General features: G+C 38.5%; 2 protein-coding genes and 1 long non-coding RNA gene across 3 annotated transcripts in view; 1 reads left to right on the top strand and 2 right to left on the bottom strand.

Annotated features, from left to right (window-relative positions):
- Positions 1-210: 210 nt before the first annotated feature.
- On the top strand, positions 211-14,717 carry LOC111250401 (uncharacterized). Its single transcript, XM_022805609.2, has 12 exons — positions 211-935; positions 4,777-4,895; positions 5,058-5,179; positions 6,009-6,063; positions 6,420-6,600; positions 6,970-7,105; positions 7,407-7,607; positions 8,268-8,424; positions 8,568-8,749; positions 8,958-10,476; positions 12,375-12,500; positions 12,723-14,717. The coding sequence occupies exons 1-12, from the start codon at positions 848-850 to the stop codon at positions 12,855-12,857; spliced, it is 3,021 nt and encodes a 1,006-aa protein (XP_022661344.1). The 5' UTR covers positions 211-847; the 3' UTR covers positions 12,858-14,717.
- Positions 1,104-3,521, bottom strand: LOC147755862 (uncharacterized). The gene is made up of 2 exons (XR_015325822.1): positions 3,385-3,521; positions 1,104-3,043 (listed from the first exon to the last, which is right to left on the bottom strand). It is a non-coding gene; the product is annotated as an uncharacterized LOC147755862 (long non-coding RNA).
- A 592-nt stretch (positions 14,718-15,309) lies between the features above and the next one.
- LOC111248873 (uncharacterized) overlaps positions 15,310-17,248 on the bottom strand; it is a 7,585-nt gene continuing 5,646 nt past the window's right edge. The window contains exons 3-6 of the mRNA XM_086986596.1: positions 17,035-17,230; positions 16,555-16,719; positions 16,165-16,271; positions 15,310-15,926 (exon numbers count right to left, since the gene is read on the bottom strand). Coding sequence (XP_086842722.1) covers positions 15,810-15,926; positions 16,165-16,271; positions 16,555-16,719; positions 17,035-17,230 — 585 coding nt within the window. The 3' untranslated portion in view covers positions 15,310-15,809. The remainder of the gene's footprint in view (positions 15,927-16,164; positions 16,272-16,554; positions 16,720-17,034; positions 17,231-17,248) is intronic.

Raw genomic sequence — 17,248 nt, 5'->3', positions numbered from 1 at the left:
TTAACTTTTAAGGAGCTTAAAATCGGCTCTCCTTCGTCTATACTTTTCTTTCTTTTATGTAACTGACGCTGTTGCTGTTTAAGTCTTGATACTACGATTGCAGCTAGTGCCTGGCATGGGAATGTTGCATAAATTGGGAGGGGGCAATATGTTTGTCGTGCAACATATTTTCCCTCTCCCTTGAATCATAACCCATTTACCGCGCATTGCCACGGTATCAATCAGTCGAATTCTGATTGTCTGAAATCAAAGGATTGCTGTGCGTCTTAAGCCCCGCGACGTCCGTCGACCGCCGTTGTGTCCGCATGCCAACCACCTGTACCAATAGCGGGCGTCTTGTGTTGGATTGAATAAGCGTTCATGAGCAGCCACGCACAAAAATAACCCTCACAGGCGATCAAAGTGCGCCGTTGGCAAATGGAAGCAGGTGACGGTGGAATCAATAACAGTAACATTTTATGCCGTATGACAATTTTCGTCGGCTAGTGAGTGTCTGTGGATTACAAACGCAGTTGATCTAAACGACTCCGGTGTGCGCTTTCTATTCGAAAACATCTCAGTCAATCTTAAGATTGGATCTATCAGAGGAGTCGCGCGTGCTATCAGCGATTATCGGTCCTGTCTTTCTATAGCAGTCCTAAAAGGGACTTCTAAGAATTATTGATAAGTTTGCGATTGTACAGTTTTTTTTGCAGAACATTTACGATATTTGTCAGCTACCTATTGGATCGTTCACGTATTTCGAAGTTTGTCAGTGTGATGACCGAAGTTGCTCTTTGATTTGATATTGTGCACAAATAATTTATTTGTATTTGTGGAAAACTTACTGGACTATTGTGGTGCTTGGATGTTTCGCCGAAAGTTCCTCCTTTGGCTTCTCGTTGCGACGCTCACCTTTGAAGCCATCTATGTGCAGGCCAAGCCTAAACAAAACAGTAAGTGCGCCTATACATCATTTATTATGTAAAACTTCATCAAAATTCACTAAAAAGTCACATATGCAAAACTCATTCTAAACTATTTTGTTTCCTTACAACACCCTTAATAATTTGCCATTAGATAGAACTTTTTGTTGAAAGGATGATAACTATTTCGCGCAGAGATAGATAAGATCGATACATGATTTTATTTACTTTACAAATATATTCACATGTAATTCTAAAGCCAATCAAGGCTTGATAAAGCTTCTTTTTAAATAGCAACTTCAAACTTTAGCACCGAGAATATATCTATTTTGAAGAAACCTCTGGAATGTGTATCATTCTAGTTAATACCTAATGCTTTTCGTAAGTCAATCGCCTTGCCGTCCTGATGATATTCCCTTACGTCTACTACAATTGTGTTTCATTGCGAACACGTTATGATCGTCAGACAAACTAAATCGGTGCCGATAGCTAGCCAATCCATGTTTCTAGCCTTTAAACGGTCTTTACAGGTCACTTAAGGATTTTGTTGCGGTAAACTGAACGTGCCCTAGCTTCTCCGCGGTCGCTTTGGTCTAATAAACCACTATTCAGTTATATGATAGGAGTCAGAAAAATCACCTGTTCAGCGTGCAATATTAATTCTCTGTTGTACTAAGCACGTAACTCACTTACGTAAGCGTAAGCAATTCGTAAGTAACAGAATTAGTACTCGTGACTTGCCGTATATCATGCTCCATTCGATCGTTTCCTCTCTGCAACGATGTGCAACGACTTCCTTACAAACTTATCGATGCCTCTACCTTCGGAAATATCGTTGAGACTTTTTTTCTCTTTCGGCTACCCTTCCATATGGGCAAGTCTTGAAATCATTCCTTCGGTGTACTTGTAGCTTCAAAGACCTGTCCCGTTAGGTGTTCAGCTGGAATGTGTCTTTGGCCTTTCTCCGCCAGGCGCACGAATGGCATGGTAACCCATAAAAGCAGCTTTTTTTTTATTGATAATTGATGGTGATGATAATCTATGTGTAGGCTATATGTGTTCGACGCAACATCTAGATGACGTTCTAAATAGGCTAAGCATCAGACAGTAACACTTATTATTCATTTGGAGTTATTGAAAAACTGAACATTTCTGTACTCTACTGCCTAACAATTGCCAAATAAATATACATCAATTTACGAATAAGTGTCAGTTTCTGCAAAAACCGGTCGTCATTTATACTATTACTCATTTCATACTAAAGTCACTTTTGTCCAGTTCTCGTTTTGAAAACCTTTAACGATTTAAAATGCATCCGACCGAAAAAAAGATCCAATAGGCCATAAACGTGATTAGCAGGAAGGTGCACTATACTTACAAGTTAATGGTACCCAGTCGGCAAAACTGTCAAACTATCTTTGACCTTAGTGCGATCCTCTCTAGGAAGGATTCCTATACATAAAGCAATTCGAATAGTTTAGCTATCATTGATATGACACATCATATAGAGTTGCGTCTTCAGTCGAAGTGGATCTTGAAGCAGGGCAAATTTTCCATGACGAAAAGGGCTCTCGTAGAAATATCTCAGAATTCGTTATTTGCCTATACATTTCTTATCACTGTTTCTATTCTATTGTTAATTAAATTGTACAATAACATGCTTCTTGCTTGAACCCAAATGGCTATTGATAGAGTTATCTAATGTTTAAGTAGAGGCTTAATAATAACGTTGCCTGTGATTTTTTTCATTAAATCGCTTCAAGCGGTGCCACAAGTCGCCACGTATAACATAAAACATATAGAAAATAAACGTTTTTCTTTTTATTAACCGCATTTACTGCCGTTCGTACTTTCTTCTATGATAGAGAAATAGACTGCCGTTGTGGTAGTGGCTGTGACTTTAAGCAGAATTAGTACATAACCGTAATGTATCTAAAATTAGTCTTTACCATTTCTTAGCTTTCCTATTGCGGGGTATGGTGCTAGGAAGCATCTTTTTCCCTATAGGCTTGACGCTACTTAAGTTGACTTACTTGCGAAACAACTGATAAAATCCGATCCATCTGATTATGTACGATCCATGGTCCTTGATTGAATGAATACTTTTTCCGGGTGAACGATACGATGAACCAAAATAGCTAACAGGAAAAACGCCATAGAGCATTGCAATTACACAACTGGTCGAATTAAAAAGCGCCAATGTCTTAATAGCAATAAAGTGTCGAAGTTACTGAAATGAATAGGAACGTGGAATCACTAGAGCAAAAGAATCAACTACTGTTGGAACAATAAATAATAGAATAATTGCGCAAAACTAACGGGGCCATAGACCCCAAATAAGTAATTAACCAGATTTAAAAAAAAAAAATATGATTAATAGAAGACTTCCAATAGAATAGCAAAATAATCTAAAAAAAGTGGTTTCAGGAGAACTGCAACCAAAGGTTTGTAATGTTAGAGATTTAAAATAGAGCAATACCGTATACCAGAATCCAGGGGTAACGTAGATCGCTTATTGGAACAAGCTGATAGATGACCAGCGTGAGAGCAGGACTGTTAGAACATTCTAATGCGTACACAAAGCAGACGAACTGCAGTGGAATAAATGTCACTAACATCGGGAAGGTAGATGTGCTGCAACGAGATTATGGAATTGGTACACGAAAATTGTGAAGGGGTAGATCTGCAGTATAACAATAATTTACGTTCTGTTACGGACATCAGTTTTTTTTTTTGTTTTCGCTGGTAGCGTGTGTATAACAAGGGGTTCCATTTTTCTAATCGCCTTTTTTTGACTTTCAGAATCTTTCATACATGCCTATAGGAAAGTTGTAGGGGCTGATGTAAGCTGTATTTTGGTTAGATGTTCTTGAGCATTTTTGTCACGATAAAAAAGCAGTCGAATACTTACCTAGAGGTCGATGTAGAGGGTACCAGTTGGAATTCTTGGTGTTAATTGAGAGCTGTCGATCAGCTGAATTCATGCTCCTGCATCTGAATCTCAGTTTTTAGATAAAAATTTCTCTTCGCGAAGTGATCGTGAAAGGGTTGCTTATGGCGTCATTGGATAAACCTACGGAACGAACAGAAAAACATTAATAACGAACAGCTATTATTAAAACAGGGTAATGAAACATGACCAGCCCTTGTAAAAGTGTTAATTAGCTATATATATATATATACTCATATATTTACTAAATATACTCATATATTTAGAAGAGGTATAGGCCTCCAATCAAGCTCTAGCTTACTTAGGCTGAATGTAACAAGAACCAGATTCGTTCATATTAGAGCAGACTGATAAGATAACGGCAAGAAAGTAACGGATTAATTGGAGCAAGGTCACTGCAAAGAAAAAGTTCTTGGTGCATATTATCGTTTGAAATAGGCTGAATGCAACATGATCTAAATGCACCAATGAGATGAAGGCATGGCGCAAAGACCGCGGGTTTGCCTAGTATGAGAATAAAAAATCACTTTGAAGAATTTAACGACCTATCTATAGGTGATACTTACAGATAGCTTATACAAGTATGGCATAAGAAATATCTTAGTCACTGTAATGTGTCCCACCAATCGTCAGCTGCCTGAGCACCTAATCTGAAAGGATCGCAGAAAAACTAACATACAACGAATAACAAAAAAAGGGGCATCCTACGATGCATTGCTGCTACAACTCTGCCCCTTCTGGACCCATCCTTTCTGATCTTCGTTACAGGGCGCTTTTTGTCGGGCATAGATAGTAGTAACTGTGGCAGCATTGTTACATTTAATTGCTCCTTTTCTATAGATGGAATATTTGACATAACATCATAGCCTTCTTCTTCGAATACACAAAAACAAGATATTAATGCTTCGCTATCTGTTTCAGGTTGGCAGTTATGGCTCCCATCAATGGCCGACATCGTATCAAGACTGCCTTCTCTGACGACCATTGCGGCGCAGCTGCCTTCTCTTTCGAGCCTTTCGCCTATACAAACTTTCTTCTCGGTAAGAGCTGTTAGGATTGTTAATTTTCCCGTCGAAATAAATAAGTTTTAACAAACAAATTGTGGATAGCCTCTTTATGGTCTGTTGGGTAAAATTCTGTGTGTTTCTATAGTTTTTAGCTTAATTAATGAACGATGCTGTTAATAACAAGTGTTTCGTCAGCCCGGAAGCGGCGCATCAATATTTGGTCCAGCTCTTGCAGACTTTGGCTCGTATATCTCTGGTACCATGCCAGCATTCAGCGATGTGTACACATCAATTCCCTCCTGGGAAGATTGGAACGGGTAAGCTGATCTTTTGTTTGTTGATTATAACTAACTTGTAAGCAAAAATGTTCTTGACATAAAATCTGTGGACCACGTTTTGTGCACAGCCCATCTGTACGGTGTCGAAGGCCGTCAACCTAAATCATCGGAGCAATAGTCTGATTTGAATTAGAGCATAATGTTAGTACCCTGTCAATATGCGTGAGCTCGGCCAATGCAGAGAAACTATTGTCTAAAAGGCTTTGCTTTTATTTTTTTAGCCGATTTTTTACCGCTTTGTTCCAAAGACATCATCATCATCATCATCATTTAATTCTCGCTATTTCTAATTGAGAATTCATAATACTAACCATAATATTAGTCTCAGTCATAACGATCCTGTAACACGCATTAACATTATCTTGGATAGGTGATAGACATGTATACGTATGCAAGCAAGAAAATGCGTATCTGATTGAAATTATAATTAAAATCAAAGGGTTTGCGGCCTTCAGAAATCACAGAATGACTGGCATTTAGAAGTGTTTAACTTATGAATTAAATATTATACTTTGGTTTTGCGCATTGACTACAATGGTAATGACTACTTGAAATCGACAAGCATTTGCTGATTACCCAATGACCGTTGCAACCCAGAGCTGAACCCTTTAACAGGATAAGCTCTGGGCAGTCGATCTCGTACGGATCCAAATGGTTAACACTCCACGTTGCGCTCGTTAAGGATACGAAATTATCAATTAAGTAAATCGATCTTGAGACACATTGAGTCAATTAATCAATTTCAAAATCCAATGCTCCAACCTGAAGTACTGCTTTAAAAACTAAGCACTGATCAACCCATTTCCAGACTACTTCCAAATATTCCGCGGCCAAGCTCTATCTATGGGCAGCTTCCACAAGAGGTGAGGTTTGATTTGCGGAGCTTGACGATTTTATATTCACCCCGTGTACGCTACCATATAGAAAGAAAGCGTTTTTATTATTTATAAAATATTCCCGCTAAGGTCTGCATCTGCCCATTATTGTTTCACGCTTACGTAACAGTTATGTAGAGTGCTTCTCAAAGCTTATAGAAAAATACTATTAGAAAACAAAAGTGTGATCGAATCTGTTGATTGAATCAATTCCGTACTTTGCCTCCAAATGAAGATTCAACACCTAAAATTAGGGCCTTACCATGCTTTTAGTTAGAAGTTATTTATATTTACCAAGCACAAACGTTTCCATCGTCCCAATACCTGTATATTTTTACTTCTAGATTCAATCAAGCCTTCAACAAATGTGGGCGCAGATGAATCCTCTAGATGTTGAGACGTTTCGTAGACGGCAGTATCAGAGAGGCGCTATGCTGATGCTCGGTTTAGCAGGTTTCTATTCTAACTACCAAAGACGGTATAAACAGTACCGTAAGGGTATTGAACAATATGTGGAACCTCACGGTAGGTAAACGCATGCTTATTCTGGAGCGACTTTTTTGACAATAAAAAAATTTAAAAATATAGTTATATTGCAAAAGTCAATGAAAGTTATTGGCTTCTTTGGAGTGAACGAACCGTTTTTGATGGTTATCTAAATCGTCGTAATCATGTTCGATAGATATAATTCGTTCAATAAACTATTTCACTCTAACTAACTCAGATCTATTACTGCAAGAGACATATTTTGATTTGTTGTTAATCACATCGTAGTTTTGGAAGTTCAAATCGATGGCCTTTATTGCATGAACCTGTTGCTACTTGAGCTGTGCATAGCTTTACTTTACATGTAATAACCTTGGGGATACCTTTAACGGTTTATCTGATTTACAGAGCGCAAGCAGAAGTATACCGAAATGAAGCGAGTATGTTATTACTCATTACCTCAAAGAAAACATGGCAATGACAGTCTGGCTCCAGCTAACATTAAATCCGGCCTTTGTACACATCTCATGTTGAACGACGCCACGTCAGTAGATAAAGATCTACCTGATTTGGCTAGCTACAATCCTAACGAACCGATAAGTTTAAGGAGCTTCGTCAGCTAATAGAGCATAGACTAAAGAAACGGCACTATTTTGGTGTTCTGTTTTTTCATTTAGATTTATAATAGCCTTCCAAAAGCTAAATAAACACATATGCAGACCTAGAATTAGGTACCTTTTGTTGAAGACTGACATTCGTTGCAAATATGTAAAAAATCAAAGTTTCAAAAAAGGTTCGTTGGCACAATTGTAAATAACCGTCATAATAAATAATGTCATATTTAGTGTGTCGGCAGAGAGTGGCGCAGTATCATTCTCCTACGATGAGACAGACGATGGGCTCCTCCAGGATATGATAGGGAAACTTAAAGACGCCTCACCCAAAATACTTCTTTGTGTTGGTGGACGTGGTCCCGAAAACGCAGTGGGACAAGATACAACCAATGCTTTTCAACACATGGCGCACTCGAAAAAAAAAAGGCTTAAGTAAGTTAAGACCTTGTTATATTACATACTCTATCCGCTTATACAATTCAGCTGCAGCAATTAAGTGTAGTTAAAAAAAATATACGACGCAATTTTAAAGTCTGACGAGAGGTTTTTATTAACAATAATAATAATAATATACTTAGTAACCATACGATGCAAGATGACCAAGTGTGTATCCAAATCTTAATTATATTAGTATGCTTTTCCTAATAATCCTAAAATTAATATAAGTGACATATATGATTAGTACTATGTACTTTGATTTCCGTTTTCATGAATTCAAGGAATCGACACCCATAAGCTGAGCCTCGTGTCATCGAAACATTTTTAAAGCACTCATAATACTGTTGTTCTACGAGTACGATAAGATTATTTTGTTTCGGCCAAAACGACGCATCGCTAGCAAAAGCTGTTTCCTTACCACCCGTTCTTGTCACTGAGTTATATGTGCTGGAGTTTGGATAGTCTTAGAAGGTGCTGTTTTCTATAGAATTGCGAATAGCTATTTTTGAATTGTTAATATCGATCCCCTTGGTCACTAGGAGAGAAAGAGGCCGTAATTGTATAAAGGACAAAAGTCAGTATCGAGTGTGCCGTCAGTGATATACTATGGATGTTATTAGGTAAATGCTAACAGACGCATTCTGAACATTCCAGATTCATTCGTTCATCGATGGGACTGGTACGCCGTTACGGTTTAGCCGGAGTAGATATCGATTGGCGATCTGGGGCAGGCGGATCACATCTGGCTGACTTTTTTGAGGAGTTTCGCGGATACATGGAACCCTGGGGCAATGATGCTAAAAACGACGGCGTGGGTATCATATCGTTATGCTAGTGCTAGTTTCAAACATTTCAATGTATAAGACAGCGTATCAGGGTTTGGTTTCAGAGAAAAATTCCGCACAGAACTTTATATATGTTTGATGCATTTGTCACGTAACTTGCATCTGTCAGGACAAAGCAGCTCCTCTAAAGGATATACTCCTCACCGCTACGGTACAAGCAATGCCGTGGGCTTCATTTGCCCCGAATGATGTGCGCCGTTTAGCGAAGCATGCAGACTGGATTAATGTGCGAGCCTTCGACGATAGTAGTCAGCATGTTGCTACGCCTCAGTACGGTGCGCCTTTGTTCAAGTAAGTGGCAGTACGAATTATATAGCATTACAATTTGCGTGAATAAAGGAAGGTTATTTTCGTCTATACGAACAGTACTTTTCTGTGTATTATATTGCGGACTGTTATGGAGTGAGCTATTAACTTACGAACACCAAGCAATTCTTTAGTGTAGTTATAACAAACACACATTTTTATTAAACGGTAGTTCGTAATTTATTTTTGTCAGGCTCCGAGATGGTAGACAGCGGAATCCTAACGCAGCTCACAGCGTGATGGCATGGACTGTCCGTGGGATCCCACACCATAAACTTGTATTGGGCGTGCCTCTCTTTGGTAGAAGTTATCACGTCATGCCACAACCTGGATTCGAGCATGCAGTTCCAGCTACGCTTCGTTTCAGCCATGATTTTCACTTTGTCGGAAAGCCTGACCTAACGAAACAGACAAGGCTAACAGGCGGCGAATTCGGAGGCAACTTTTTGCGAAGGAAAGACCCTCCTTACCTTGCAACGATGGTATCCTTCAGTAATCTGAATACAGCGAAGAATTCGAAAAGCGTCTCTAAGGGCCATGGTCGTGTCGATAAACGGCAGTTCTTTGCGGAGAAAACCCGAAACGAAGCCGATTTTAAAGTTAAAGCAAATACCCCTCCAATTGAACGAACTGTGCGGGCAGGAATCGAACATGAGAATATCGGACCCTATGTACAGGTGCACTCCGAGCGAGACTGTCTGTCGACTCTTTGCTCTGGAACTGGTACAGCACAAGGGAAGGCGGATTTAAATAAAATTCTACACAGATCTAACCATATTTATACTCCAAGGTTTAATCAAGAGGCAAACGGAAAAGATGTTAATGGATCCTTTAGGGAAAAAGCTGCGATCGTGCAGCATGACCTTAAAATGGGAATACCACTTAGCCTACAGCCTCCGAATGCTGTACAGAGAAGCAGCAGCTCAGATAGAAGCTACATTTATCGTAACCTGAACACCCTAAAACGGACAACAGACAGAGAACCAATTGCATTAAAAGGGGACCAATATCCTGCACTTACGATGGCACGCAGTCGCGATCCAATAAAGAACGTAGTTACTCCTGCTAAAGCAGCTTCATTTCCCGTACAAATGCCTAATTATTTGCCAATGAAGGTATCAAATATAAAGGACCAGTACTCATTCCTCACTACTGAAGTGGCAACCCACAATGGAGAAGTTGTTTTTTTTCTAGATAGAGGACAGTTATCCAAAGGTGAAATCCTAAAAACGACGATAAATCCCTACCGCAGTGTTCTCGCGTCAGCGAAGGTTGCTGACGAAAAGGAACCTAATACACAAAGAACATTCGATAACTACATACTCACTAGGAGTGAAACAACTATAAACGAACTAACGAACAAAGGTGTCGGGGATCGCGGTGTAATGACTGTCGCAAAAACAATCAAGGATAGTGTCAACGCAGTAAGGCCTTCTGAGGCTAAAGAAATGATCGGAAATGTATCTGACGAACTTTCTGAGAGTTTGAAGCGTGATCTCGTAGGAAATATGATGGTCAAGGATCAACATTTGAGAAATGATGGAACGACAACGGAAAAAGTGTCAGACACACAAATACTAATGGGCATTGAGCCTCCCGATAATAAAAATGTTATATTTAATGAGGCTATGACAAATGTTATTATGGCCCCTCAGCACATTTCTACACTTCAAACCGAGTTGGATAACCACGGAATAGTTCCTTACGCACAGGTGAGTAAGAGCTATATATATATATACACGATCTGCAATCTTTGCGGTTGCTCATGAAAGCAGTTGTAGATGTTTTCCGATATATATATATATATATATAAGGATAAGCAGGTATTGCGGACGCATACTTGTGTATTACGCAAGCGCTTACCGATAAGCCAACGCATTCAGTTTAGGGCCTTGCGTCTAGCTAAGCAATGTAAACTTTTTAGGCCAAAAAGTCAGCGCTCTGTCGGACACTTGGCACCATTTTCTATCGGCAATATTATACTAGAAGCGATGCAATCGGTTACAACAAAAGACAGCGTACATATTCTTTTCGGTCCACTGTCTCTTGAACACCTAATGGCAACATTTATATTTACCCGTTGTCTGCAAATATGGCGTATCCGTTTTCAATCGGTTTATTGCTTTACAGAAATATAAATTTGCAATAAACACATCAAATCGCACTCTGCAATTGTGCATTGAAAAACACATAATGGAAGCTTTGAATGTTTTCAAGATTCACATGACCATCATGCACATAAACACACGGCTCTTCGTGTTAATTATTATTAATTACCAATATTCGATTAATGGCTTCCTTCTGGGGCGCCAGGCTTTCCATAGACGTAGCTTTACGTAGTACTTTACATAGCAACGATACGGGAATACAAGCAACAATACGAAAACCATAATGGATGAAACGTTTTAATGTGTCATAATAAAATCTGCGATGCTTGCCAGATAGGTTCTACGTAGGTGTCAATAAAATATGCTTTATATATATATATATATATATATATATATATAAAGCATGGTTAGCGAGATAAAAAGTAAATAAATAACAATAGTATATGTAAATGTCTATTTAATATGCATTCGCGTTAGGCATGTATACAATTACGCAAATACAAATATAATACAGCGTTGATATCTATGCAAACACGACTTGGACTACAGGGAAATGCGCTTCTAATCTTACTTAGCCAAGTAACAGTAAGCCAATTGTATCATGCGTGATGATATCCACGTTTGCTACACCGGCATGTGCTCCTTAATTTTTAAACCTGTCTTCCCACATAGACGGTGAAGAAAGAAATAAACAACATATAGTCTCAGACGGTGACGATTCGACCTGTTTAGGACATTCCAGATTTCGTCCTCGATAGGATCTCGTTCAAAAAAGTCAGGACAATTTTAAGATCGCGGTAGGTAAGAGCAGCTCTAAGCAAAAAGGTTGCAATGGCTCTTTGATGGGCGTCGCCGCCACTAATTATTTCCTGCGCCTTTGGACGATATGCTCCCAAACAATCCAGGCGATTTCTCGTTCCCAAATAAGTAAGAGATTTATGAAGGTCAGTTCTCTGCTTGTTAGTCAAAGAGTATGTTACGCCGTCGTCAACAAAAACGTCATCATCCCCAGCCTTCACAGACTCATCTTAAGCGCAGTTAAGTTTATATAGACCTTGACTATGACCAGGAACCGTCACAGTTTAAAATAACACCGAGTCAACTGTATAGAGCAACGCGTCATCTTCTGCTTGTTGGCTCTTCTGACAGGTTGCTTATTGTCACTCAGAATAGTGTGTTAACATGTCATTGTCTATGCACTACTTTCTATCGTCTAATTAAACAGTATTAGTTTAGAAACAACACCGTCACTGGCCCCCTTGTAGTATATGTATCACCAGCTCCAATGTACTATTTCGAATGATACTCTTATATCAGCCTGTTTAGAGAAGGCCCCTTCCCTTAACGCCATATTGAACGCAGCTGGGAAATCAATAAAGAATATAGAGTAATTATCTTTGTCCGCTTAGAGCTAATTCAAGTACGTTGAAGAAAGGATGCGCACACAAACAGTTTTGATCAAATTCAGGGACGTCTGTTAAAAAAGGGCTGAATGTTTGCAGATTTGCAGGATGATCGGAGATCGCAGCGCATTCCAGCTGATACGTGACAACTCATCTCATGCATCCATCGCCTCGAATGGTGTACACTGGATTTATTTTGATGATCAACGCGACGTCGCTGCAAAGGTTACTTTCTTTCTTCGTTTACTGTTATGGTCGTAATTGGGAGCTTTGTGCGAGCTATAATCAATGGAATCAAAACAATCGAAATTCTATTGGAACAGATCTAATTAAACAAAACCAATTCGATTTTCAGAGACTGCAGTACGATAAGAGTAATCCGACTGATTTAGACCAAAGCTCCCATTTTATATAAAAAAACATTCTTTGTTGTTATATTTATCGTAGGCACGTTGGAGCGAGGATATGGGCCTTGGAGGTATTGCATTATTTTCCCTCAACGAAGATGACTGGGAAGGCAATTGTGATCCTAATGGAACCCCGTTTCGGATAGCTCGAACAGTATGGAAAATTATCGGTTGATACACACGCAGTGAATTTAGGAGCAACTAATCCGACCAAATCAACATTGCTAAAGACGCACCAAGGATGTTAATATTGGCGTAAATATAAGCCGAACATTGGCGTCCAGTGTGCATAGTTTGTATGAGAGCCATCCTTGGCAGAGCCTCCCAGTCTAAGAAGTAAAAGGACAACATAATACGGCTAAAAACAGTTCGCCTTAACATTGTCAGCACGATAGGCCGGGCTTGCTGTCAGGGTGGTATAGTTTGTCAGGCTAATGATGTTAGCTAAAGAACTAAAGAAGATTTTGGATCTCGATCCAGACCTCTTAAGATAACGTAGTAGTAATCACGAATCTCCTCTCTCAAGGCAACAAGTCTCTAAAATGATACTGCTTAAAATTCAAACCTCTATTTAAATCTTCATCACACTTTATCTTACACAAGTTCTTGCGACTTCAGCTGCAAATGCGACGTTTAACATAATAGCGGCTGAAGATTTATGTTTTTGTCGTGCTTATTAATAGCAAGAACTTTTAAAAAATCTCAGAAGAGGGAAGCCGCTAACAGCTCTACAAGGAATCACCCTATGAACCTCTTCACATTATACCTACCACTACACCGAAAATATAAGACCCATGAACCTGAGTTCGCAAATAACTGTTGTATGTTTTAATCACTTAAATGATACAAATTGTTAGAAGTGAAGATGGCGCTCGTACTAATTGACTCAAGCTATCATTTAACCATACGTGGTACAAAATATTGGTTTCTTGAGTCCTTAGAAGTGTTAAAATATGTTTGCTTCCATTCGACGTTGTGACTGTTGGCTCATGTTTGATATATATATATTTATTTTGTTTGTTAAGAGTTATGATGTTTACATAAGATGAATATAATCTACGGCGATGTAGACTTTTATGTATGTTTACTGTAATTTATTGCAAAATGAGCAACTCATACTTCGTTTGAGCCATCCGAGCTCTACAGTTGTGTAAGGAAAAGAGAACATATATATGGGCCAAACTTTTAGAAATATGCCAATATATCTGCCGAACACTCTACTATCATTTGTGTGCTAATTGGGCTCACTAAAAGTAATTCATTTTCACAAAAATGTCTATTAAAAACACTTGGCCTCAATCGTTAATTACTAATATTAATAACTAATAATACAGCTTCCAATGATTTTATAACAGTAACCCAGTCATCCAGCAAATTAAGAGGGAAAATAATCTTCCTCCTAAAAGGGGCTACGATTATGACTACGAAGCCGACAACCTATAATAATATACTGCCAAATTGAGCAAGTCAAAGATTATAATTGGTCTGCCATAGGTCCACATAGAATTATACCATTCACGTGTCAGGTTCTGCTACGCAGTGCGAAGCAGGATTTTCAGTAGCCCAAATACCGGTACGCCCAAAAGTTGCATTTACTTCGAACAGAGCAAAAGAACTTCAATAAAGCGCGCACCAACCTCCAAGAATTAGGATTAAGTTTGTATAACTATCGTGGCTATGCCATAATTCTGTTATAAATGTTCATAATTATCCGCAAAATGATGCTTTTGACAATATTGCCTTGTTCTAAGGATCCACCATGCCACTAAAATCATTGAAAAATAACTTCATTTAACACGTTGCCAACAACAACGGCGTAACCTACAACTTGTGTTAATTTCCCTGAAAAATTAGAATAGATGGCAATCGATATCCCATATGTTTGGAACGCGGTAGCTTATAGTACAGCATTTCACCCTGGTTCATCTAGTCTCCAAAATGATTGCGTAATATAACTTAACGTAACAACTTGTTTTCAGTTTGCCTTTGAAAATATAGCTGCGGCAAAAAAATAAAGTGCTAAAATACTTGATTATTTCATGTAGATCATTTTTCAGATTTGGTCAAAGGAAAAATCTACTAACGCAAACTCCACATACCTCCTTACTTACCTGTGTACATCTTAAAAATTTTATGGTAGTAAAATTTTGATCACTACTCGCTCGCTAAAAAACGGAGTGACCCATATAGCTCCACCTTCCCCTATCTCGTAGTTCAGATAGTAATCACTAACTAATAATATTTGCTTACTAAAACGTATAGTGTAATATGGAACGTGACTCATCAAAAACCACTCTCAGTTGTGATTTGTCTATCACACAACCCATAAATAATTCATGTATTTGTTTTTGACGTCCTAAGAGTACACTTCTCATTGAATGTAAGTGTTAGAATAACCGAAGTATGTTTTAAATGCACCCAGATAATTTGGTATTTCGCTATAGACATCTACGTTTACATATATAGCGTATTTATGCCCTCAAAAAATTTTGTCTGCCTACATTAACTAATGCTGGCTATCCGTACACTCATGAAGCGTATAGTGCGCGACGAGCAAGTTATATAGCTACTTAAGAATATGACTTATAATCTACATATGATTTGAACTATATTCAAAAGAAAACTGATGCGTTTTACTTATTTTTTATTTGATGTTGTTCATCGCTTATTTCGACAATTGCAAAAGAGTGACTTATGAAAATAAACGTGTCCATATCTTCAGCTAAGCACTTTAATACAGTACAACTTGAAACAAGTAACGTAATAACATTTCACAAAATGCAATAACATCAAATTGAGTCTTTTTTATCCGTAACGTACGACGCTATGCCTGGGTAAAATGGCCTTTCTGGCTCTTAACCTAATAAATTTTGGCCTAAAAGTAGCGCCTCATTTATTCGTTGGTAGCTTGTTCTGCCCGGATGCACGGATCGAGTCACATAATTACAGGCTTTCCAGGCCGGTGGCTCAGCTATAACCCAACCGCTCAGTCAAGTTCTTCTTCGCTTTGCATCATTCACGCTACTTTTTTTTTAATATTGATAATATTTAACGAATGAAATATTCGGTAAGCGGGTATGTAGCAGAGTACAGGGAGTCGCCCCAGCAATTCTCATAATAGTTGTACTCAAAGAGCGCAAGGATCCTTAAACGTGCTACGTTTAGGCAGAGAGCATCCAGACTGTTGAATCATGACCGATGCTGCAGCAATACCACGAGACACACAATCCTTTATCGACTTACCCTGCATAAAAAAAGAAGAAATAAAAGAAAGATATACAAAAAACAAAGAATCTAGGTTGTTGCCTTTCACTTATATTGTCATAAAGTTACGACGAACGTCAAATTTTTTTGATGTAAACAAGGCTAAATAAAAACGGTAGGCATGCATGCAATACCACTCAAATCGTTTCGATGAAGTATAGCTTGATCAAAGAAACCAGTTAAAAAAATACATATATATATATATGTAATGCGTATACCTCAATGTGTCCTGCGAGAAAACCTCCGACAAAGGCATCGCCAGCTCCGTTCGTATCCACAATTTTTGATTTCGGAATATCTTCTACGGGATGCTCCGTTATGGAACCTACACCATTCAGCTAATTAGTACGGGCGTCAAGCTAATAATAAAGCGCTTTGTCAAATGTTGAGGCTAAAGTAGAACAGATAGAATATCTATCTACGAGAAACATAAACATGCAGATTTGTTTTCTATTTCGTTTCATAAAGAAACGAAATCTAGAATGCCGAAAAGACATTAGTACAACTGCAACTAACCTAACTTCTCATAGCGCTTCAGATACCGAGAAAAAATATAATAATTGAATTATTATAGTATTAAATCATAGCCATTCGATAGCATCATTTACCGTCTTTGTGCATAACGATAACTGGTTTGCTGCCTTGGGTAAAAACCACTATCCTGCTACCTTGCTCTTTTGGGAGAGCGGCCGCTCGTTTGGCAATTTCTTTCACGGTAAGTTGATCCGGCCACTTCTGTGAACGAGCCAACTCCACGGCCTCTACTTCGTTCCCTGTTGTGAGGTTTTAAAATCTACAGTTAAAAACGACATTTTCGATTAAAAAGAGTAATCGCACCGAAATCGACATTAAAATATGTATGATTAAATAACGAGATTCGAATATGCATACGCTGACTCGAAATGTCGTGTACATTAAACGGAAGCTTTGAAGAGAAGAGATTTTATCCTTAAAAAATTTCGAGACAGCTGATTGAATGTTACTACACATTGCTACCGCCGTTAGCAACACACACATCCCACAAGACAAAGAGTACTCTACATTTGTAAAGTCCGCTACCCGTAATTTAAGAGTATTATTTCACGTACCGAATAGGATATCCACATAGGGCATAACCCTCATCATCTGTTCCTGGAACAGTTTGCACAGAAATGGCGCTGACAAATTCATGCAAAAAACTTTTCTTTCAGACGTCGCATGTTGTCCCACCATCACCATTGAATCTACTGATACTAAAACAGTAAAAAAAAAAGGACACTTGGATTTATTGACAGGCTTTAGATACATGATAGCATAGTTATT

The sequence above is a fragment of the Varroa destructor genome, unplaced genomic scaffold (genome assembly GCF_002443255.2).
Source record: "Varroa destructor unplaced genomic scaffold, Vdes_3.0 BEIS01000004.1, whole genome shotgun sequence".
In the NCBI taxonomy this organism is placed as follows: domain Eukaryota; kingdom Metazoa; phylum Arthropoda; class Arachnida; order Mesostigmata; family Varroidae; genus Varroa; species Varroa destructor.
Note: the sequence above shows the minus strand (reverse complement) of the source record. Positions and strands in the feature narration are given on the sequence as shown.

Coding starts and splice junctions, on each gene's coding strand:
- LOC111250401 (XM_022805609.2), top strand. CDS start 848: ATGTTTCGCCGAAAGTTCCTCCTTTGGCTTCTCGTTGCGACGCTCACC. Junction 4,896..5,057: donor CTATACAAACTTTCTTCTCG/GTAAGAGCTGTT, acceptor GTGTTTCGTCAG/CCCGGAAGCGGCGCATCAAT. Junction 8,425..8,567: donor ATGATGCTAAAAACGACGGC/GTGGGTATCATA, acceptor TGCATCTGTCAG/GACAAAGCAGCTCCTCTAAA.